The sequence below is a fragment of the Rutilus rutilus genome, assembly GCF_951802725.1.
Source record: "Rutilus rutilus genome assembly, chromosome: 19".
Lineage (NCBI taxonomy): Eukaryota > Metazoa > Chordata > Actinopteri > Cypriniformes > Leuciscidae > Rutilus > Rutilus rutilus.
In genome coordinates, this window is record NC_140232.1 from 6,862,488 (window position 1) to 6,887,792 (window position 25,305).

Here is a 25,305-nt window from a genome sequence, read left to right on the forward strand (position 1 = left end):
TGTGTTAATATTTTTCCTTGTAATAATGTATGGTTTTCTAAAAATGAGAACTGCTGTGTCTGTGTGTAGATGAGAGAATCAAAGTGCATGCGCGTTGTGCACACGCTACATTGATTATGGCCAAGCATGCGCCCTTAAAATAGCATATGAATAACATGGAATTGTTTTCTAAACCTGCAAAATAGCACCAGGGAACGTTTGCGCAGGAACACGCCTCCTCTTTTCACTGAACCGCCCCCGGGAGCGCAAGTTAATTTCCTAATTTACCGACGTGCGTCTGTGGAGGGAAAAGTCCGCTGTGCGTGGGTGCAAAATAGGAATGATACATGCGTCGGTGTACAAAGTCAATTGCGCTGATAGGATAGGGTAGATAGGGCAAGATAGGGCCCCGTATTTGACAGACACACCAGTAATCCTCAAACTTAAATGAGATATTTAGTAACATAACGTATTGTAAATTGGAACCTCTCCACAGATATGAAAAAAAAAAAAAAAAAACTGCACAGCTCCATCTACATCTACAATAGCCATAACTTCACACTTGAGTAAGTCATGGCATGGCCAACCGAGCCTGAATATCCCTCCCTCCAGCCTGCTGATTGGCCAGTGGTGTGTGAAAGATCACACAGTGTATGGTACATGTGTCATGCTGCATGTGGCACAAACCCAATGCATGTCACTGCAGTTACGCAAGATTTTTAGAAACGTAGATTCCAGCGGCAGTGGGTTTTGGCTAAAGCTATCAGGCAAATAATAATAATAGTTATGAAGCAGGGGTGGAACATGGCTTTCAAAGCAACCATTTACTGTATATAAAAAACTGTTTTTGCATAATTGCAGCTTTGTTGAAATGATTCTGCTCACAAGTGATATTTACCTCGTTTGTTTTAGTTTTAACACATCATGTCTTATATTCATCTCAAACATGCTCTTCATTGACAATGTTGTCTGCTCTGTAACAAAGAACAACAATTTTGTGTACAAATTATGGGTTATAGTGGAAATGATGCCACATCTGATTTGTGCAAAAAAATATTTATTTCTCTCTGTGGTTTCATATTCATCATAGTTGAAAGTGTAATATTTCATATTTTAAGCAATAAAATTTATTTCTACATAAAATGTGATTGATAAGCCACAATGACATCATGCTACTTTTATTTAAAAAAACAACAACCTCTGATACATAAAATTGCCTGTACTACTGAAACAGCTGCAATGTGCAGTGATGACAACAGAAGTGGGACGTCTGAAATTTGAGTATGAAATGTTCTGGACTCTAACGCAATGACTTCCATGTCATGCATCAACAAATCTTCCCATAAGGCACAGACGCTAAACATCCACAATAATACACGACACTTCACATTCCCATCCAGATCAAAACAAACACTTGGCCAGGCGGTTGAGTATAGCCTTCCTGATGTTATCGCTACTATTAACATGTTGTCCTTCTGATGCCTTAGCCAGCGGATTAGTGAAGGACAGGCGGAGTGGCCGCCCTTGGCTGAAATGAAGCCAGGCTGGGCTATGCTATAGCTGCCCGCTTTGACACACACACCCGCATAAAAGACCACTAATCGGATGAGCAATGAATGTCGAGTTGAGCTTTTGGACAGTTTGTCCACTCTTCTTGTCCCACATTTTCATGGCTACCATCTATCTGATGATGTTTAAGATGCTACATTCCAGTACAGCTCTGCTCTTGTACCTAAAATAAACAAGATTATTTGTGTTTTGAGGGGTTTTTGAGAAGCATTTAGATAAAGAAAATAGCCTTTTGACCGGTCAATACTTCAATACTTTCAGAACTAGAAACCTAGGATGCACCTCATGAATACTCAGATTAATACTCACTGTAATTCCCGCAATTTGTGTTATTTCATGGTTGGTTGGTTGTACTTGAATTTATTGCTATATCAGCTTTCACAGGCGATTCCATTGCAGATACAGATTCAACATTCAGCAAACAATTCAATAAGTACACTAAAGAAAAAAAGGTTGTATATACAATAGTTGTATATAAAAGATTCTTTAAATGTGCTTCTGATAAATATTTTCTGGGTAATCTCGCAATTGCGTACTGATCACTTAGAAATAGCCTATTATATCACACTTCTACTCAACAAGCTGCATGAGTTGAGGAATCATTAATGGCTTCAGCAGAATCAACATGGGACGAGTTATGTGCCGAAGATTAATACTTAGGGATGGGGTTTGTTCAAATCCCTAATCCTATCAGAGATAATAGTAGTGATGCCTGCCTTAGCATCTGTTTTTATGTCTCCGCCTATTATGATGCAGTCAGCCACAGCAGGAAGAAATATTACAATGACCAAAATGTCCTTAACATAACTGTCCAGCGCTAGCATTTCATTAGAGATAATAACTCTCCTGAAAGCTCATGTAAATGGCCTAAAAGACTACATTAATCATTTCAACATGGAAATGGACCAAAAGAACAAAAGACATGACAAATGCCGCAAACACTCAACGCACAGTTCAAGGACACCCATGTTATGTTCACTTGCATATTAACAGCAATTCTAGCCAGTGTGTAGAAATGTGAAATCATTATGTAAAAAGCTAGGTGATTTGTTCCAGAACATTTTTTTGTTATGCTGGTTGAAAGTCTCTTCACATCCTGACATCAATTACTAAGTTAAGTGGTCTAAATGTATAATACATGTACAGCGGGGGAAATAAGTATTGAACACGTCATCATTTTTCTCAGTAAATATATTTCCAAAGGTGCTATTGACGTGAAATTTTCACCAGATGTTGGTAACAACCCAAGTAAGCCATACATAAGTAAGGCAAAAATAAGTTCAGATCTTCTGATTATCAGACTCTTCTGATTATTCTTTTCACTCCTCTATCAGAAATCTTGCGAGGAGCACTGGTCGAGGCAAATTTATGGTGAAATTATTGTCTTTCCACTTCCGTATTATGGCCCCAACAGTGCTCACTGGACCATTCAGAAGCTTAGAATGGCGCCTATAACCAATGCCATCATTATGTTTTGCAACAATTAGGTTGCGAAGGTCTTGAGACAGCTCTTTGCTTTTACCCATCATGAGATGTGTCTTGTGTGACACCTTGGCAATGAGACCTTTTTGTAGGCCATCATTTGGGACTGAACCAGCTGTTATTAATTTCCACGGACAGGGGGCTGGATTGCTTTTTAATTACTGTAAGTTTTCAGCAGTTGTCTTGGCTTTCCATGCCTTTTTGCGCCTCCCTTTCTTCATGTGTTCAATACTTTTTCCCTGTGTCATTTCACATTATTACACATAACTTAATTTCTGAACTTATTTTTGTTTGTTTCTTTGTATGTATGGCTTACTTGGGTTGTTACCAACATCTGGTGAAAATTTCATGTCAATAGCACCTTTGGAAATACTTATAATACTTTCAATACTTATTTCCCACGCTGTATGTATTTCTATTGCACCTTGAACAAAAGTTCAGATGGCACACAAGAGCTTGCTAGTAGCCTATACACTGAGTTTCCATTCATTTTTGTGACGAGCTCCACAAATTCAAGCTGACTTTCTCAGCCTCTTTCACTGCATGGAAAACAGTAGCTGGGTCAGTCCATGTCAAGTGTTTCAAAAATGTTGATGCAAGTACATCATGTCCTATCTAGACTACAGATGTTGAGATGCTAATTAAATTATCACTCAAACGCTAAACACAAACAGATGTTTGTTTCATATGTTTTCATGTTTCTCTAGCAAAATATCAAAACATGTTTCTGAATAGTTTTAATGCCTAGTTGTGTTCTTTCTAACCCATCTGTGTGGACTCATGCCAAGGCTCATCTGTTTCTTTGGCTTATTAGGCTAGTACTCATTACATTCTATTCAGGTCTTGAGCAGGAAACTGTTTTTGGCATTATGACAGCTTTTTGATGGAATTACTGAATACAGGTGGAGAGGCATGCTTGGTGTGAGCTGGTAATGAGTCTTCTCGCTGCCACAGAGGGGGAATCATATGAGATGAGCATGCTGAAGTTCTGTCATTTCATTGCATAAAGCAAACAGCGGTGTGACGGTCAGTGTTCCTTGACAGACCATATACGGACAAAGCATCACTGTGCAAAAGAAAATACATTTTATCCAGCACATGGGTTTGTTGCAACCCAGGCTCATTGGAAATACATGACAAAACTGCAAAAATCTACCTGTACATACATTTCACTATAGTTTCCATTTGAAATGAACACTAGAAGCAGTAAAATGCAATAATTTCTATTACTTTTCGATAAATAAAGAGTTATTTTTGCATAGTTCCTTGCACAATGCTATGCTATGACCTCAAAACTTTTGATTTGCATGATTTGTAAACTAATACATTTTGACGTTTACATCACAGCTCCATATATATGGCTTTTCTGACATAGTAAACTTGCTTGGTAGCTCACCTGGTACAGCGTTACACTTGTGAAATGGAGAGCTCGGATATGAGTATTGTGAAACATGAGTCACGACACCGCATAAAAGAGCTTGAAGACTTGTTGTAGTAGAAGCAAGCTAAAATGGCATGGTTGGTTCAGCAAATGTGCTTTTATCTTAGATCAGCTTTTGTTTACAGTATTGGATAGGTTTAAAGCAAGGTTAAGTGTAAGTGGTACGATAATTTCAAATGCATTAGAGCATTAACCTTTTAGCGCCATTCCCAATACATTTAAATTCTTAACCACCATGATAAGTATAACAACCAATGCAATAAACATTCTGAAACATTATACAAGGAATGCAATATCATTCAGCAAATGTGTTCCCACAGGCTTAGGAGTATTTCAAGTAAATATATTTATGTAAAATGGTTAATTTTGAACTAAATAAAAGTTACATAGTGTACCTTTAAGACAGTTATTCTAAAACCTCAATGCATCATGTTGCCTTTTTTTTTATTTTTTTTTTACTTTTTTTAGTTCTTCCCTCTTTAAAGCTTTGATACTTGGTACTGAAATATGGGCCTCATATCTTCTAATAGGAACATTCTCAGCAAAGTTATATCAGAATATTCTAAATGGGCCATTTTTTCTTAAAGCAACACTATGTAACATTTTTAACCTTAAAATAATGTTTCCAACATCCTGATGGTTTCACACTTAAAGGGTTAGTTCACCCAAAAATGAAAATTATGTCATTAATGACTCACCCTCATGTCGTTCCAAGCCCGTAAGACCTCCGTTCATCTTCAGAACACAGTTTAAGATATTTTAGATTTAGTCCGAGAGCTTTCTGTCCCTCCATTGAAAATGTATGTACGGTATACTGTCCATGTCCAGAAAGGTAATACAGACATCATCAAAGTAGTCCATGTGACTACAGTGGCTCAATCTTAATTTTATCAAGCGACGAGAATACTTTTTGTGCGCAAAAACAAACAAAAATAACGACTCTGGGCCTCGAGTGAGTTCACGTGGTGTAATAGCGCAGCGCTTCTGTGTTGTACGTCACACGTAGGCTCACTATTGGCCGACGCTGGTCATGTGTGTGATGCGTGTGACGTACAATACAGAAGCGCTACGCTATTACACTACGTGAACTCACTCGAGGCCCAGAGAGAAGGAAATGAATAGTGGAATAAAGTCGTTATTTTTGTTTGTTTTTGCGCACAAAAAGTATTCTCGTCGCTTGATAAACTTAAGATTGAGCCACTGTAGTCACATGGACTACTTTGATGATGTCTTTATTACCTTTCTGGACATGGACAGTATACCGTACATACATTTTCAATGGAGGGACAGAAAGCTCTCGGACTAAATCTAAAATATCTTAAACTGTGTTCTGAAGATGAACGGAGGTCTTACGGGCTTGGAACGACATGAGGGTGAGTCATTAATGACATAATTTTCATAACCCTTTAAGTGTGAAACCATCAGGAACCTTTTAATCTCCAGCGCCAACATTTTCCAGAAATGCAACTAACCTGGAGTCTCCAGAAGTGCAAGGTGTCAGGATCTCAGAGACTTGAGAAAAATGAACCCCCTCTTAATAAGAATCACAAGCTGAAGTGTAGTAAAAAACATAAAGACTGTTTTTTTTATAGGCTTTATAGACAGACAGACTGAGAGTGACTCTTGAAGGACCAGCAGCACATCCTCTTCTACCACTATTTGAAGAATTCAGCTTCCAGAATCTGACAGTATGTTTTGGGAGTTTATTTTTAGTCCATCTCTGCAAAACGGACTTCAGGGTAGGAGATGGACTAAAAATGAACTCCCAAAAGAATCTTTCTTTTATCTGTAAAAGAAAACGTGCCTAATAATTATGCACACCTGAAAATAGGGCGTTTTTCATTTCCAGCCTTCATGAACAATTATATATCACTTATAAATGATTAAATACAAAATTAATTGTAGTTATTACGATTAATGTGGTTTGGAATTGGTCAAATGTGCCTGGAAAAAATATATAATACATGTACCCTTGTGCAGCCAACCTTTAAACCAAATAAAATACATAATAAGAAACAAAATAGAAAAGCAATCTGTGGCCGGACACAGTGATTTCAGAATGAATGGAAAACAGACTGAGTCAACATGAACTGAAACATGGTTTTAATAGTGTGAGTTTTCGCTGGATTGGACTGTGAGCACATTACTGACGCACCTATCAGAAACAAGTATTAAAGAGAGCTGTGTAACAAAACAATATGTATTATAGTAATCTTTCACGCTGATTACACAGTGCTTGTTCTTTGTATCTGCTTGACTCATACAGACAGAGAAGACAAGCTGTGTTCCTAAACCTCAGGCAGAGGCTGAAGCATCACTCCTCTGTTTCATTACAGCTGAGTTGACATCTATCAGCCTCCAGAAAGTAGGCCATTTGCACAATTTGGTCATTGGCTCCTCCAGTTGTGTATAGATAATAAGAGGATTTACAGGGAAATCAGTGTACGAACATCTTTATGTCTCTAACCTCAATAAACTATTCACACACACATGGTCTGTATGTGTGTGTTTTCAGGAGAATTTGAGGACAGGAAACAAAGAAATGTTTGAGAGCTTTTAGTGGAAAAAGGACAGCAGAAGCGAAACTATGTGTTATCTTCTGAGAAGCAAAAGGCTGCTCTCAAGGATACTTGATTCTGATTGGACAGTCGTGGCATTCTGTGGTCAAATGTTTGGTTTAATAACCACTGAACGGTATTAACTATTACCCCAGACAAACAGTTTCCTACTTTGCGGATTTTAGTTTCATGCTTTTCCCTATTTCAGTATTTATCTACTGGTATTTATGTCTCAGGGGTTGATTTTTAATCTGTTGATGAACTAACAGATTAAATATTAACTAACAAAACATTCGTTTCTTTTGGTTACACGAAAGTCACACTGACTTTCATATAATAAACTGACTTGCCAACTTTTTACCATACCTTCATAATGTGTACCTTTTGCAAGGCAGTGGTTGTCAAATTATAATTTTTTGCCCATAACTGCCTCAAAATAAAAATCTACTCACTCATGTCTCTCCAAACATATATGACTTTTTCATCCATGAAGCTGAAGGTTGAGAGTATGGTAATTGTAACTCAAGCTATCAAATAGTCCATATGTTTCGTGTGCATTATTCCAAGTCTCCTGAATGCTTTATGAGGAAAAACAGACTGTAATTTAAAACGTATTCACTTAAAATCTTGACCTACCCCAGTTTTTATTCTTTTTACATAAGCGCAGAATAACGTTACACAAAGCTCATTGGTTCTTGCATCTATCGCCAACGCAGTACAGTAAATTTCTATTTTCAAAGTATGTTAATTATGTTAAACAATACATAATGTGATGGAAATGATATTTGTTGGTTAAATTAGAATGATATTTCAGAAACAAATTACCAAAATGATTCTTTTTACTGGACAAATTTAACTGGAGTTTATTTTAGGCCATAACCCCCCCCAAAAAAACCCCAAAAACCCCAGGAGATTTCCTTTCCTTCCTTTACATGTTCCATAAAACAAAAGGACTGGACATTCTTGTGTTGGCATTAGCTGTGAATGGGAATCTGGATCTTTTCATAGAGAGATGAGCTGCTAATCTCAATTGTAATGGTCTCACCAAAGAGCTCATAGATCCACAAAGTCCCCTGATTCAGCCCTGAAAACCATCAGCTCGCTCATGAATGCTTTATACTTGTTCTTGTTTTACCACGGTTTCAGCTTCATCCTTTTTCCACTGTTCATCTGATGTCTTGTCTTGTCTTTCATCTTCTCTGCAGATGGGAAATACCTCGGAAACTTCCCTTTTTGTTTCCAGGATCCCAAAGGAACACGATGTCTTCATGGGTTCCATATACACAACCTTCTGTGAGTCCACTTGCTTACAAGTGATACTGTTTATATATTATTCATTACATTTTTAGCCTTTATTTATTGAGCAGTCAGGAGAGACAGAAAAGTTGAGGGAGAGAGAGGAGAAATGGGATGAGGATTTCTTCTATGTTTTTGAAAAACTTTTATACCATTTTCAGTAAAGGATTACATTTAATGACTCTAAATGGTGTTGCCATAAAGTAAAAAGTATGTTTTCCCTTACACTTTAAAAACACGTGGAACCATCCTACTGATTATTCTAAAAATAAATATTCTAAAAAAATTACAATTTTTTTTTTACAAAAATAAGGAATTATTATTATTAACACCATTTGATTTTCCCCCATCTGTATGTTGGTTGAAACACATGACTGGCAAAATGATGCCAAACTACAAATACTAATACAAACTAAGAAAGTTTTCTTTTCAAGAATTGTATCCTTTTAATGAGTCTTATGTCCAATTATGATACCAGGACAGTTTTTAAATCAGAAACTTTCTCATTACAGAAGAGGTGTATTCAAGATATTGTATGATTTTTTATTGTATGAATTAATAGATACCCATAAAGCAAAATGTACTTCATGTTAGAATAAGAGTACTCAGCTTTGAAAGTATATCCTTGCTCTACTGGTCCCTCATATTTCTGCTAAACTGCTAATTCCTTGAATGGTTAGCTGTGGTTTGCACTTGGGGATGACCTTGAATTGTCTAAATCATTACACGAAACATCCCAAGGTATTGATAGAGGTTTATTCACATTACAGCATAGCTTAATAAGCATTACAGCTACCAAGGATGTGAGGTTACATGCTTGATGAACTGAACACTGATAAATCCAAATAATAAAACCTAAACCCACATGGAATTTCTGAGGGAAACCATGGCAAATTTGCCTTTGACAGCTGGCTTACAAATTGACTTCAAAACGAAACAGTTGTGTTTCATTCCACTTCCTTAAATTCAACTTTAAAGTACAATTCTGCTTGCTAATTAAACTGCAATTGCAGGTAACACTTTATTTTGATAGTCCACTTTAGACAGTCTACTAACTGTAAGTAAATTTGCAACTAAATGTCAACTAGCATCATTAGAGTATTAGTAGTGTCTGCTTAATATCTGCTAACACTTTATTTTGATGCTCCCCAACAGACAATCTACTGACTAAAAGTAACTTTGTAAGTACGTCAACTTATTCTACCAACCTGTTTGACCCTAACCTAACAGTCTACTAATACTCTTGTCACATTATGATAAAGAAGATGACGAGGTGAGGCGTAGCAGGTCTTTAGCAACATAAACATTATTAAATTAAACAAAAGAATGAAATCCAATATAAAAACATACAAAACAGTGTGTGTAAAACACACCCAACAGTAGACAAAGAACTGAAAGAACCGAGGGCAATATATGACATAATTAACTGAATACGAAACAGGTGTGAGATAATCAATGAATAAATGAATAACCATGACAACACTGGGTACAAACAATAAATATTTGATAAACAAGGCAAATTAGCGTGAGAGTAAAATTTTGAGAAAAGTACCGGTGGGAGTGAGAAGATCTGCAAGTGATCTACTGATCACAAATTAAAAAACATCGACGCAGCCGGATCATTTCCATAATGACTAACACAATCTACTTAGAGCAACACGAGTTAGCATCTGGTTTGAGACATGCTTTTTTTGGGCGGCAAATAATGGCGCAAATACCGAGATGGTCCTCAATGCAGAACACGAAATCCAGGGGAAACGAAAACACGAAAACCTTACATATACCTAAACCCATAGATATCATATATAAAGGCTAGATGTCTCGTGCGCACTGCTGGCCAATGGAGGTCGACGTCCGCACGTGGCGGCCATCTTGCCACAGTGTACTCGCTCACTACTTCAATGGTGCATGTACTTTTAAATAACCATAACTTGCTCATTTTTCTACCGATTTTCAAACGGTTTGGTTTGTTATAAACGTCAGAGATGTAGTTATGACACTGCATACATACACTGCATACATATGAAAAATTATAACATACATGTTCAAGCATTCGGAATTATAGCCACGTTAATAATGTTTGTAAGAAACCAAACCGTTTGTAAATCCGTCAAGATTTCAGCGAGATAAGAGGATTTGTGTGCGTGCTGATCATTCACCTTAATGCACAGAGCACTGTCACAAGATGGCCGAACGATGATGCCGGAAGTGACTGCGCCATAAGACATCTAGCGTTTATATATGATATCTATGCCTAAACCTACCCATCTCCACCCCCTGATCCCTAAACCCACCCCTAAACCTACCAATCTCCACCCCTTAGATCTGGATCCAACTCCGCCCCCCTGGATCTCGTGTACTGCAGTGAGGTGCTACTGCAAATACCAGTAAATTGACTAGAGCAAACCTTAGTAAATCACCTTGCATGGTTCATTTAAATACTCTCCTCCCATAAATTTTGCATCTGAAAGGGAAACTCCTACAAATGCATAAGCAATAAGGTCAGCCGCAAAAATAACCCTGTCCATGCTTTTTGGCGCAAATATTTCACTGTATGTCTTTAGTAAATCCTGACAGTAGTTTTTTGACGCCAAAAGAGGGTTTGTGCTGGCACAAGCTGTTTGTCAATGTGGCCCTAAGTCATTTTATCGTTAGTTCCTTTGTTTTCTTTCATTGCTATGGTTATTCATTGTTTCATTTATTGTTTCATTGATTCACATGCACCTGTTCCTCATTTCCTCATTAGTCCTCTGTGTATTTAATGCCTTCAGTTCAGTCACACTTTGTCTGGTGATGTTTGTTTTCTTTTTCTTTTTTCTTTTTTTTTTTACCTTTCCGCTTATTTGGATTATCTTGTTGATTTATGCTCTTTTATTTTCGACTTTTAGATCATCTACATCTTCAGCCTTTTGTGACAACTCTAATGAGAGTTAGTTGACTTATAGTTGCAAGGTTACTTATAGTTAGTAGAATGTCTAAAGTGGATTATCTAAATAAATTGTATCCAAATTTTACAGAGTCATTGTTACAGTGTAATTATATATTTAAGTACTGAGTAATATTAAGCAACTACATGTACTTACTTTAGGGTTAGGTTAGGATTAGGATTTGGTTGAGGGTTAGTTGCATGTAATTATGCATAATTTACTGTTATTACTATGGTAAGTGCATGTAACATATGTAACAAGGACACTGTAAAATAAAGTGTTACCAACATTACATTAAAAACATTTAAAAAAAAAAAAATCTGAATGAGACACAATTCTGGTGTGTTATTTACGTCTATGCATTTGGTAGGAGTTTTCATCCAAAGCAACATACACTACTTTCAACATATAATTTTTTTTATTTCTTGCATTTCAAACCCACAACCTTGGTGTTGCTAGAGCCTTGCTCTCATGTTTGAGCTACAGCTATTCTGTATTGTGAACATTAAATTATCAAGGGATGTTAGATCAGAACTTCAGAGGTCACTGGCGAACGGAGTAAGAGGACATACGGCAGGTCAAATTGCGGCTTCAAATCGTAAAGTGCCAGAATAAATCATTGCAGTTTTACTTCTAGCCGAGCTGTCAGAGCAATAACAAAACAGTAAAATAAGGGTTGCAGGGAGTTAGAACAAGGAAAAACAGACCGCTTGTGGTGGTGACTATTCACTTAATGCATTTCTTTTTTCTTTTTAGGTATTCTGTCACTCCTGGGAAATGGCATCCTGCTCCTTGTTGCGTATCGAAAGAGATCATCTCTGAAGCCGGCAGAATTCTTCATCATAAATTTATCTATTAGTGACCTTGGAATGACAGTTACACTCTTTCCCTTGGCGATTCCATCAGCCTTTGCTCACAAGTAGGCAGATACCACAAGAAATCTGTGCTAAAATATGACCACCCCATTGTATCAGAGACAAAGCCTAAGGCAGCTCTGATGTGCCATTTCACTGACACAGGACCAGTGCTGCCACAGAACTGCCTAACACTGTGCCACAACGTGACAAACTTTATACAGTTGGATACGGCAGTTGAGCAGGAACGTCTACTGCAATAACCAACAGTACAGTGACTCGCTTGTCATTTTATCGTGTTGCGGAGGGTTGTGACACAGTGTCAGACTAGCTGTTTTCATGACAATTAGAATACGTCTTGTTTTTTTGTGCTAGTACTGGAATCAGCAATATCTGGAAACCTTTTTTCCATCTCAAAAATAAACAAATATATCAGGTAATTGTGAAATAAAATAAGAAATAGTCTCATTATGATATATATTTTTAAAAAAAGTAATAAAGCAATTACAAGTTATAACATTGTAATTATTATATTAAAATGTAAAATCGCAATAGCAAGAATTATAGAAAAATAAAGTGGTAATTAAAAGAAAAAATTTAATTGTGAGATATAAAATCATAATTACGAGAAATAAAGTTGCAATTCTGAGAAATAAAGTAACAATTGTGAGACGAAATCCCATTGGGAGATATACATTTCTAGAAATAAATTTGTAATTGTGAGATACACAATTTAAAAAAAATCAATTTGTTATTACAAGAAAATATTATTAATAATAATAATAGTATTCAATTGTAAATTATTCAGTTATTGAAAAAACTGTCCCACATTTGAATTGTTGAGATGGCTATAGTGAAAACTACAGAGGGACATGGTGATGGAAAAAATATGAGAAATATTTCAATTCCTATGTGTTCTTTTGCAAAAGTTTTGCATTCCCCTGAAAAACGTTGCGTTCCCTTCACAAAAACATTTCGCTCTCAAAGAACTCAAAAGGTTTGCGAGCGAATGTAAAGTTTAAAAACATTTGACAAATAATTTTTCCTCTCATCTCATATTTTTTTCCATCATGTCTCTTTGTAGCTTTGTAGAAAACACAAAAGTACCTTGATGTTCTTTACTTGCCTCTCTCAGTCTGCCAAATGCATAACTGTAACTGTAAATGTCTCTCATTCTCTCAGGTGGTTGTTTGGAGAGCTGACATGTTTATGCTATGCTGTATGTGGCGTCCTCTTCGGCTTATCCAGCCTGACAAATCTCACCGCTCTGTCATCCGTCTGCTGCCTCAAAGTCTGCTTCCCAAACTACGGTATTCTTCCTCGACGGCTTTCACACCACAATACATTTAGCTTCCTCCCAAGCCCCCCTGCCTCCTTATCTTAATTAAGAATCGAATGCAACTGCACCGTAAAGGGAAATTCATTACCTTATGGCTTTCTCCATTGTGTTCATTAGATATTCTCCTTTTCGTCAGAGTCTCGATGCCCAGTGTCTGTTCCGCTTCTGGTCAATACTCCTATGTATGGACAGGAGCAGTTGGCCTCATTAGAGTTCATTAGTTTTGTTGGTTTCAACTTTTGATTGACTTGAAAAGATGAAGGTGTGCGTGGGAGAGAGGAGATAATTAAAACGGGATAGTTTATCAGCATGTGGGTGAGCTTGATAACAGAGATAACGATGGCAAAAAGGACAGCAGGTGAACAGATGGATTCTGTAGGTGGAAGAGAAGCAAACACATTTGGGATGCAGTGAAAGTTTTAGAGGCCACAGTGCCAGATAAGATATGGTTCTTAAACTCTGCACCTGAGAGAGTAATATACAGTATAGTTTGTATTATAAGCAGTATTGAGGGTAACCAAGTGCACAGAAGTACTCTTTGCTTTGCTTATGGAAGGATCTCATAAGCAGAAACAGTATTTTTATATTCTTTACAAATTTACATTCTGGCTACGGTGTCATAAATAATTGGGTCCGGCCCATCAATTGGGTTTGTGTAAAGCAGAGTAGGGTAGAGTATCCAAAAACTGTACTCAAGTAAAAGTCCAAGTACTTATAGAAATATTTACTCAAAGTAAATGTCGTAATCGTAATTATTACTTGAGTAGGAGTAAATCCAGTATAGTTGATAACATCCAGACTTGACTATTGTAATGCGTTGTATACAGGAATTAGTCAGTCATCTATTCCAAAATTCAGCTGCTAGACTTTTAATGGAGATAAAAAACCGTGAACACATTAATCCTACCCTGATCTCCTTGCACTGGCTTCCAGTTTACTATAGGATTGGTTTTAAACTTCTGTTATTGGTGTATAAATCCTTGCATGGACTCGCACTCTCTATCTCACTCACTCTCGGACTATCTCTCAGATCTTTTAACTGAATATCAGACTGGACGAAGTTTGAGATCAGCGACTCAGAAGCAACTCAAAATACCCAGGACACATCGAAATCTAAAAGGAGATTGCGCTTTTGCTGTAGCAGCGCCTAAACTTTGGAATAGTTTGCCTAAACACAATAGAGACGCTGCTACTGTGCAGGATTTTAAAGGACAACTCAAAACACATCTGTTTTCAATAGCTTTTAATCAGTGACAATTTTATTATATGTGTTTCTTTTTCAGATTAGATCTTTTTCTCTTTTTGTGGTCTGTGTTACATTGTAAAGCACTTTGGTCAACTTGTGTTGTTTTAACTGTGCTATATAAATAAAGTTGCTATTGCTATTGCTAAAAAAATTCAATGAAAAAACTACTCAAGTAGCTAGTTAGCCGCTTCAAGAACCGCTTCAGATGATTCAGTGCGTGCAGGGAACTGAACAAATAATTCAAACAGATTCGCGAACCAATTTAGACAGTTTTGCCAACTTGTTTGATCAAGTCTTTCAACAGAATTGGCTCAAAAGAGTGATTCGTTTGTGACCTGAGCATCGTTCATGCCCCAGAAAAAAGAGACCGTGTGCTTGTAATAAACTGTGCATTTCTTAACATGTATTGCATTAAAATAAAGTAACAAGAGGAACGTCGCCCAGCGTAACGAAGTAAAAGAAATTAGAAATGGACTTGAGTTAAAGTAAAAGTACCCACATTTAAATCTACTCTTAAAAGTGCAAATTTCCCCCAAAAAACACTAAAGTAAATGTAATGAAGTAAATGTACTTCGTTACTACCCACCTCTGGTGTAAAGATAGATGTCTATAATGTCTGAGCAAATGCATTAATGATTTGCGAATACGTGTAGAGTAAATGGCTTGTGTAGAGTATAGGCCAAGCTAGCAGACCGTTTGTACCAGCCGCAAACCCTCTTTTGCTGTTATAAAAATACTGTCAGGATTTACCAAAGACAGTGAAAAATTAGCGCTGAAATGCATGGACAGGATTATTTTTGCAGATGACCTTATTGCATATGCATTTGTAGGAGTTTCCCTTTCAGATGTAAAATTTATGGGAGGAGAGCGTATTTAAATGAACCATGCAAGGTGATTTACTAAGGTTTGCTCTAGTCAATTTACCTGTATTTGCACCATTATTTACCGTCCAAAAAAAAGCATGTCTTAAACCAGATGCTAATTTGCGCTGCTCTAAGTAGATTGAGTTGGTCATTATGGAAATGATCCGGCTGCGTCGGTGTAGTTTAATTTGCTCGTCGTCAGTAGATCACGTGCAGAACTTCCCACTCCCATCTGTGCTTTTTTTGTTTTTGTGCTCTTAGCATTTTATAATTAACAATTATTATTATAAATCAAAGTTTTGGGTTTTCTAATCAAACACAGAACAAGTTTCCCATTAAAAGTAGGCCTACAGAGCTGCTTTAGGGTCCTGCTTGGACCCATTTGGCAAGGGCAGATCCTATGAAGTGCTGTAGTGATAACATATTTTTGTAGGTCAGCCCAGAAATCCCCCTGGTTTCCTTGACAAAAGCCCAATTGTTTTTTAGTTTTTTTTAGGATTTTTCCATTGGCCTTTGGATTTTTGTAGAAAATAATATCTGTGACCAACAAAATATTATTATTCTTACACCTTTTATTCATCATGATAATATTCACAAATAAACACCATTTATGAATTTTAATGCCTAAATACAAGTACTAATGCATTTTATGTTGTAGAATAAAACATGAAAATATCTTGAGTTTGTCATAAAGTCGGCTTGAAACAGAAGTTGCCATGCTCGTTTATTCCTTATTATGATATACATCTGAGTGAAACTGCTTCTCAAACAAGAAAAATTAAGGGTGGGACTTGATTTTGTCCATCGGGAATTGATTGGATCGTTGGTTAGCTGTCATTTGCTATTGGTGGATCTCATGTGAGTGACAGCTTGTCCCGCCCTTGTGTCAGTAAACACGTCATCAGAAAAGAGATGTCACTGCAAGAACGAGGGGAAGTTATTTTGAATTAAAAATTATGAGGAAACATGAATGAAAACATAAAAAAATAAATAAAAAAAAACATTGAATTCAGGACAATGCAACCAGATGTGCTAAAATGTTAACTTGTTTCTGGGGTTTGGCCTACAACAAATACATCATCCCTGCAACACTATTGTTTATGACTTTGATGTTCAATGGTGTCTTTTCCAAAAGTTAAGCATTTAAAATAAAATAAAATGTGTACTATTTGTGTACTTTGGACAACATTGGGTCTTACCCAAGAGCATGTGGGAAATAAATGGATTAGAGCAACAGGAAGTGGTGTGATTCTAAAGGTTTATTGTTAAGAAATCTTAAAAAAAAAGGCTTTGGTTTCAAAATGCATTCATTTTCAGTTTTCAATTTATATTTATAATCTCTAGTTTTAAAGTACTGTAACATTCTCCAGCACCGTATTAAAACATTTGAAAGTGATCAATATTTTGTGCTAAATTAATCATTTTATGTGTTTGCTTTCCTTTAACAGGAAACAAATTCTCCTACTCTCATGCCTGGCTGATGATTGTGGGGGTGTGGTGCTATGCCATGGTGTTTGCTATTGGTCCCTTGGCAAATTGGGGCCAGTATGGCCCTGAACCCTATGGGACAGCATGCTGCATAGACTGGTAAGTGCCTGGGAGGATGTTAATGGAAACACTAAAGGATTCTCAGAGAACCAGCCATAGCAAGCCAGATGTGTGCAATTTATACAACATTAGTGCCACAATGCTAGGGTGTTCAGTGTGATTGCCTGGGCAAAGGGCATTGTAATCGTTTAGGTGTTCTGAGAAGTGTGTGTGTTCTGGGTGGTTGCTTACTGACCTAAATCGAAAGAGCCCTATTCTTATCTAGAGACTGATATCCTGGTCTGAAAATCATATTTATTAAAGTATATTGGATTATTTCCCCGTTTTATCATCTGCCAAGGGAAAATTGTTAATGTGATCACTTTGATCGTTTTTATAGCACAACAGAACTGCATTGTACTTTTCACTCTTTGGGAAGTCATCCTATAAATGGCTTATTTATAGCTGCAAATTTAACTGGGATAGGATAAAATGTTTGAACATCAAAAAATGACACACTTTTTAAAGTAATCTAATGCACTGCATGTTCTATTGAGCTCACATGGCTGCACTCTAACAAAATAACTACATTCTTTTATTTTATTTTTAGATTTTGTTGTCTTTGTTTATTGGATAGTGGAGTGGCTGTCTTATTTGTACCCAATAATCATAAGTTTCAGTCAGGCAGCTCAGTGACAAATGCTGTGCATTTGAACAAGGCCAACAAACACAGTCATCTGGGTGAATGAATAGTTCAACATCTGTATGCAGGGGTGCCCAATGCTGTGAACAGTGTGAAAGTGAATAGCACATAACAGGCACAATACTAATATAGACATGAATATCTATTGGTACAATATGTGCCACATGACTAAACGCATGTCATCGTTTTTAAGTCCACACTACGAAAACGGCGTTTTCAAATTTATCCACTTGGGAGAGCGTTTTCAAAAAGCTTAAATTTCATTAATAAAAATGCTGTCTCAGTGTGGACGGAAGGCCAAGATGTGTTTTTAAACGAAAATGTATTAGTGTGGACAAGGCCTAAGATGTTCAGGAACACTTGATAATTACAGACAGGAGTGTTGGAACTGAACTCCCGCAGGAAGGTAGCTATAGCAGGGGTGTCCAAACCTCCTCCTGGATAACCACTATCCTGCAGAGTTTATTTTGGTTTGGGCACTTTTATAAGGAAGATGAGTTGTAGCCGAGGATGGTTTCAATCCAGGATCTGGGTATCTACATAAGTAAATTATACTAGCAGAAGACAGTTCTGCATCAGCCTCTTGCCCCAGCACATTTCCACCCACCCCAAATGGGACTCAAACACACAATCCCTGGCTTGGGAGGCCAGTGCCTTCTCCGTTTATGCCATAGGGGCTGTTGCTCACTTGCTCCCAATAATTCCCAATATCTGTCAGATGACTCAGTGAAACAAATAAGCTTGACATACTGCACTATCAAGGCAAACAAACACTGTAATCTAGGTAAATGGCTACTTCAACAGCTTCTCAGAACATTCACTCAGTATTGCTATACTTCCAGGACTAAGAGTCTTTGGCCAGGTTTCACAAACAGGGCTTAGATTAAGCCAGGATGAGGCCTTAGTTCAATTAGGGCATTTAAGTAGCTTTTATAAATATGACTTAGAATAAAACATTACTGTTGTGCATCTTGAGACAAAACAATGGCACTGACATATTTTAAGATATGTTAGTGCAGGTTACTTTAAGTTAAAACAGTTCAAACATGCATTTTAGTCTGGGACTAGTCTTAAGTCTTTGAAACCGGGGTTTGCGTTTTACATTTAAACATTTGAATAGAGTGCTACAGGAATTAATCCTAAATCCTGGAGTGTGTAAGCATTTTTTCACTTCTGGTTCCATCATCCCAATGTCAGTGGGTTTGTATTCATGGGTTTTGGTTAAATGCCTGAAATAAGGTGTGTGGTTAACACAAACTCAATGTATTAAGTTTTGTTCTACAACAAAATACATCAGTAATACCCCAGTCAGGATTTTTTAAGCTTTTACATGTCTTGAAAAAGGTGGCTGCTTACAAGTGGCTAAATGGCACTACAAAGGGTGAATGGGACATTAAATGTTATTAAACTGAACGAGTTTGTAGAAATAAAGATTTAAATAAAGATTAAAAGGTATGTCGTAATTTGTGGTGGTGACGCTTAAGTTGTGCAAAAGTGGTGTAGTCAGTTTATAGCCTACCTTTAGCTTTTTTACTTCTGGTGATTGGATTGAAAAAATTTGTTCATTTGTGAAGAATATTCTAATGAAATTTATAAGGATCATAAACTTTTGTTGGGTCACAGAGCTTATTGTTGTGCAATAATCCAAAAGCCAGCTGAAAAAATCCCATTAGTTTTTTGTCAAGGGAACCAGGGTAATGCTAACTTAAGGGATGGCCTACAAATTTATGTAATCGCTGCCACACTCTATAGTTCCACAGCTCCATAGTTCCACAGCTTCCACAGTAGAACAGCTCCCATTCCCAGGTGTCTTCAAAACAACTTCAGAGCCCACATTCACTGCATAGATTAGGCCACAACACTGCTTAAACTCATCCCAGATAAGAATTGAACCCACACACCCTGGTTTAGGAGGCCAGTGCCTTATCCGTTAGGCCACTAAGACTAATGCTTATTTCTCCCCAATAATTCTCAGTCTCATTCAGGTGGTCTAGTGATACCAACATCCTAGAACAAATTCAACAAACATAGACTGCATCCGAAAGCTTATAAATGCTGCCTTCGGAGGACGCATGGTAGGAAGGCATCAAGGCACATCCGAATCCAATGTTAGCTTCACTTGATGTCTCCTGAGATACCTTCATCTGATCGATTTTTGAAGGCAGAATAGATAAGGCAAGTCAGCTGCCTAGGTTTTTGGATGCAGACAGCGTCATCCATATGAATATGACCAAGAGGTTTTGGAGCCTGGATGGAATTCACTCCATATTTAGGGTTTGGGCCTTTTTATAAGAAAAAGGATTCAAAGCAGATGATGCTTTCGACCCATCGGCCTCTGGGCTATGGGCCTTGCACACTTTTTCTGTGCCACTCTGCTCACATTGATCTCGTAAAGATCATATTTACGAGTTGAACGCACATGAACGCCACCACAATGTCGTAAATACGAGTGGGAAGCCCCGATCTTTACGAGTTGGGACGTGTCAGTGAGAAACATGGTGGAATACCACAATACTTAAAGGTATTTAGCAGTTATATTGTAAGGCTTTTCTATTTACAGCGAAGTAATCTAATTGCCTGCACAGAATATGATAGCATTATAATATAACAATATAATATGTAACGATAGAGTGGCTTCATAAATTAATTAACAATATAAAAAGCTAAGCACACCTGATGCACATTTCTTTGTTCTTCATTTTCTAGATATAGAGTTTAAGAACCTTGCTGTATTTTTGTGTAATTTATGAAGAGAAAGTACACCGCCATCTTACTCCGTTCAAAGTGACTTGAACGCACTTGCCGTCATAAACACGACTTCCCACCTTGTAAATACGAACTTCCCAGGAGGACTTGAATGCACCATAATACCCAGCTGTCTTCAAAACAGCTTGTGTTTAGGCCCTCATTAACTGACAAGGTTTGGCAAAAACAATGACCCATTTAGCAAAGCTCTGTGGTAGCTTGTCTTTGAGTAAGAGCTGGGTATCTATCTAAGTAAAGAAGGCTTAGTAGAGAATGGTTTTGATTAATCAACCTCTGCATTATGGGCCTAGCATGCTTCTGTTGCACAAGTCTACTTAAACCCACCCCAGATGGGACTCAAACTCACAATCCCCCGGCTTAGGAGATGAGTTCCTTATCCATTAGGCCGCTGGGCCTATGGCTCATTTGTCTCCAATAATTCTCAGTCTTAATTAACTGGGCATTTGAACAAGGCCAACAAACATAGTCATTTAGATCAGTGTTTCTCCACTCCAGTCCTCAGGACCCTTCCCCAGAATGTTTTAGATGTCTCACGAATTGAAACGCCTAATTCAACTCATCAGCTTGTTAAATAGGAAAACATCTAAAACATTCTGGAAGGTGGGTCCCGACTCCCGAGGAATGGAGTTGATCTAGAATCTAGATGAACGGCTCCTTCTACAGCTTCTCAGAACATTAATACAGTATTGCATCAGTTCCAGGACTGAAAGGTTTTGTGTTTTACACCTGTACAGTGGAATTCAATCCTTAATTAGGGTCTGGGCATCTTTATAAGTTAACAATGCCATACAAGGCCAGAGCAGATTATGGTTTTGATCCATCGACCTCTGGGTTATGGGCCTAGCATGTTCCCAGTGTACCATTCTGCTTGCCTAAGAAGAGAACCCATACAGACTTTAGGCCCGCATTAACTGCTCCTTTTTTATATATAATGTTTGGTTAAACAATGGCCGATATAGCATAGCGCTGTGGGAGCTTTGCTTCAAGTATAAGACCTGAGTATCTAAGTAAAAAAATCTTAACAAAGACTCAAACCCACAATCTCTGGTTTAGGGTGCAAGTGCCTTATTCATTAAGCTACTGGGCCAGTAGTTAATTTGCCTCAAATAAATGTCAGTCTCAGTCAGGTGGCCCAGTGACACTAACAAATTGGACATGTGAACAAGGGCAGGGGCACTGTAATGTAGAGAAAGGTTGGGATGATTCTAAGGACCCTGGTCAGATGATCAGCATTCAGTGATCAGTAATTACAGCCAGAGGCAATAAACTGTACAGGGGGGTCAGAATATCTAGTGGTGTACCTGATTACCATCACTATGTCCTGTTCTCTATTCAACTTTCAGGTATGCACCAAGCCAGGACGCTCTATCCATGTCCTATATTATCTGCCTCTTCCTCTTCTGCTATGCGCTGCCTCTTACCATCATCCTACTCTCCTACATCCTGATCCTCATCACCGTACAAGGGTCACGGCAGGCAGTACAGCAACACGTGTCGCCACAGACCAAGACAACAAATGCACACATCCTCATTGTGAAGGTGAGATGATAAAACATCAGAGTCAGTGCTAAAAGACCGAGACACACCAAGCCGATGGTCGGCCGTCAGGCAATGTTTGAGAGTTAGCTGGCTTAGTTAACAGTGGATTCGGGTGACATTAGAGCTGATCTGTGCATCTCTAATCCACAGTTCTGGCTCTTCTACTCTCCCTTTGCGAATGCTGAATATAGACTACTGCCACCTGCTGGTATGGTGGCAGTAGTCACCATACTTTCACGCAGCCGCAGAACGTATGTGCTAGCTGGCCGTCGGCTGTACTGTGCAGTGTGTTCAAGCGCAACGTTTTCTGCCCCTTACACAGGCAACGTGAGGGGATGCCACAGTCACTTTCATCAGTGCAAGGTTTTTGGCGTTGTTCCCTACCTTAAGGGACTTGATGTAATGACATGCAGAGTCAGTGAAAATCTTTAATCTGTGTGTATATTGAGTCATTCTCTATTTGGAGTGACAAATGAGAGATAGAAATTAGTCAAAATGTTTATCATTCTTTATAATAATATACTTTATTTATATGCTTTTTAAAATAGATTTCATATGCTAGATCTAAAATGAAAGCTTAGTGACAATTCAAGTTCCAAGTAATTTCAATGAAATCCTCTTGACAAATCCTGTTTTTATCTGTGGTGTTAGTCTTTCGAGGTAAATAAAATAGAGGCTACCATTGTGCTAGTAACCACTAGGCAGTCATGGCCTAATGGCTAGAGAGTGAGACTGGTATCCCAAAGGTTGCGGGTTCAATCCTCAATACCGGCAGGAAATGACTGAGATGCCCTTGAGCAAGGCACCTAACCCCCAATCGCTCCCTTATTTCTAAGAAATATTCATTTCCGGGGAGCGAAATGTCTTTCTTACTGTACAGTACTACTAAGAGCCTGTAGTCAAAATCTAAATCATAAAATGAACTTTGCTGCAAGTAGAGAATCAGAACCAAATGCGTATTGTGCACAAGTTTTATTAACTAAATCACAAACATAACTAATCTAAACACACATACATACATATATGCATAGGTAAAATGGTGAGTGACAGAATGAAACCGGAAGCAGGAGATGGAACTATGGAAAAGATCCATTTAACTATGAAAAGAACCATCAGCTTATCATATTCAGAGCACCTCATTAAATGTATACTTGAATGGCCTTTGCAGTGGAAACATTTCGTGAAGTTCCTGAAGAAGGATTTTGATGGTTCCATGAGTCTCAATCGATTTCTTCGCCGTTGAATGAAGTGAGGAAGTCGGAAGAGTTGATGGTTACCCATTTAGTGATCCAGTTGCAGTTTTCTTCTGAGTTGGATTGAAGAAAATACAGTCTGACTCTGTTGGGGGAGTGAAGGCATAGCAGGCTGTGGTCACGGTGGGGGGGTCCCCACAGACATCAACCCGAAGAAGCCGCAGTAGAGGCCAGAAGAAAAAAAGGGAGGGTCACTGTGAATTTGTCTCTAATAACACCTGAGAAAAGTCCCACCTCTCCGGGTTTGCTTGACCAATGAGAAAGGTGGAATTTCCAAGCCGGAAAATTCCTCTGTTGGCGATTTATGGATCTTTTATTTCAAGCGTGCTCATTTGCAACGCGCAGCTGGATTGGTTGCTGATGAAGAAACTATGAAAGATTATTGTAATACTAATATGTTGCGAAGCTATCAACATATCATATACACGATCATTTCGATCTTCAAAGTACCAATTTATAGAGACCAAACATGGGATAGGTGAGGCTACATTGACCATTGATTCTATTGTAACATACACAGTATCAAAAAATAATAGTATTAAAAGACATTACACAAGACTTTCATTCATTCACAAAATTTCCCGGGATGCATGTTAATTTATAGATCAGTTTGTCGATAAATGACCACATTTTTCACAGCAATAAAGACATCTTATCTGATTGTCGCCCCGGAGACTGAAACCTTTCCTGCTCTCTTGTCTCTTTTGGGGGGATGTTGGGGGGAACTCAGTCGTTACACTAACTTGGATGGGTTAAATGCAGAGGACAAATTCGTAGTATGGGTTACCATACTTGGCCTTCACGTGTCACTAAAGATTTTTTTTTAATCTAAATATTTCAAATATGCAAGCACCACAGACTAATAAAGAGTGACACATGATATTGTCAAAAAACAAGCAAAATATATGGAAATCAAATAATTATAACCAATAAGAACTTCAAATATATTTCCCTGTTTACTTAAAGTATCAATTTCCATTACACTACGCTACACGTTAAAATATATGTTTTCGTGTTTTATTGACAATTCAAGTTTATTTTTAGTGTAGCAAAGATAAGGCACACCATCTGTCACCAAAAATGAAGAATGACCCTTCTAGACGTTTTCTCCAGAACATGTGGAAATGTTCTCATGAGTTATGTTTCTGTTTTTCTTCTAGCTCTCTGTGGCGGTATGCATTGGTTTTCTGATCGCCTGGAGCCCTTATGCTGTTGTGGCAATGTGGGCTGCATTTGGAGAATATGATACTGTCCCACCTGTAGCCTTTGCTTTGGCAGCTATCTTTGCCAAATCCTCCACAATCTACAACCCTGTGGTGTACCTAGTATTTAAGCCCAACTTTCGTAAATCTCTGAGCAGGGACACAGCTCAGATTCGCAGACGAATATGTTCCAGCCCATGTAAGGGAAGCCCTGTGCCTGGACTAAAGGATCTTCAACGGCAAACATCTCTACGCTGCAACAAGGATGCTAGCAACTCCACTCGCCTCTCCAATGGCCTGGCAGACAGCCACGGGGCTTGTCTTCATTGCACCGAGGCGGACCTTCGATGTCAACAGACCACGCCTCAAAGGACTGCCTGTGTGCTGATTGGTACATCCTACAGCGAGGTGACTGTGAGTCAGATGCCGGAGAAGATGCAAGCTGACCTTCTGTGAAGGCCCTGTAGGCTCTCTTCATGCCAGCATGAGGACGAATGTGAGGAAAAGATGGATGGGCAGCCTCAAAATGAAACTTCTGCCCACTAGAGATAAGTTTGTCAGACAATCTGTGGTCAGGAAACACTTCAGATACTGATGTCATGTATAAGAAAAGCAAAAGAATTGACCCTGCACAAAGTCCCGCCTTAAAAAGGTTACTAACCAATCCTAGCGTAGCAGCTGTTGCTGTCTGCTATTTTGTCAGACCAGCTTGTGCTCTTTAACTGAATATCTGTTCACAGAATCTGCAATACATTCGCTGT

At 38.1% G+C, this 25,305-nt stretch overlaps 1 protein-coding gene across 3 annotated transcripts in view; it reads left to right on the forward strand.

Moving 5' to 3' along the window:
• Nucleotides 1–25,305, forward strand: part of opn7d (opsin 7, group member d) — a 62,714-nt gene extending 37,409 nt beyond the window's left edge. For all 3 annotated transcript variants that reach the window (XM_084388983.1, XM_084388982.1, XM_084388981.1), the window contains exons 3-8: nt 8,235–8,322; nt 12,009–12,171; nt 13,289–13,416; nt 17,003–17,141; nt 21,894–22,089; nt 24,503–25,305. In XM_084388983.1, coding sequence (XP_084245109.1) covers nt 8,235–8,322; nt 12,009–12,171; nt 13,289–13,416; nt 17,003–17,141; nt 21,894–22,089; nt 24,503–25,000 — 1,212 coding nt within the window. In that variant the 3' untranslated portion in view covers nt 25,001–25,305. The remainder of the gene's footprint in view (nt 1–8,234; nt 8,323–12,008; nt 12,172–13,288; nt 13,417–17,002; nt 17,142–21,893; nt 22,090–24,502) is intronic.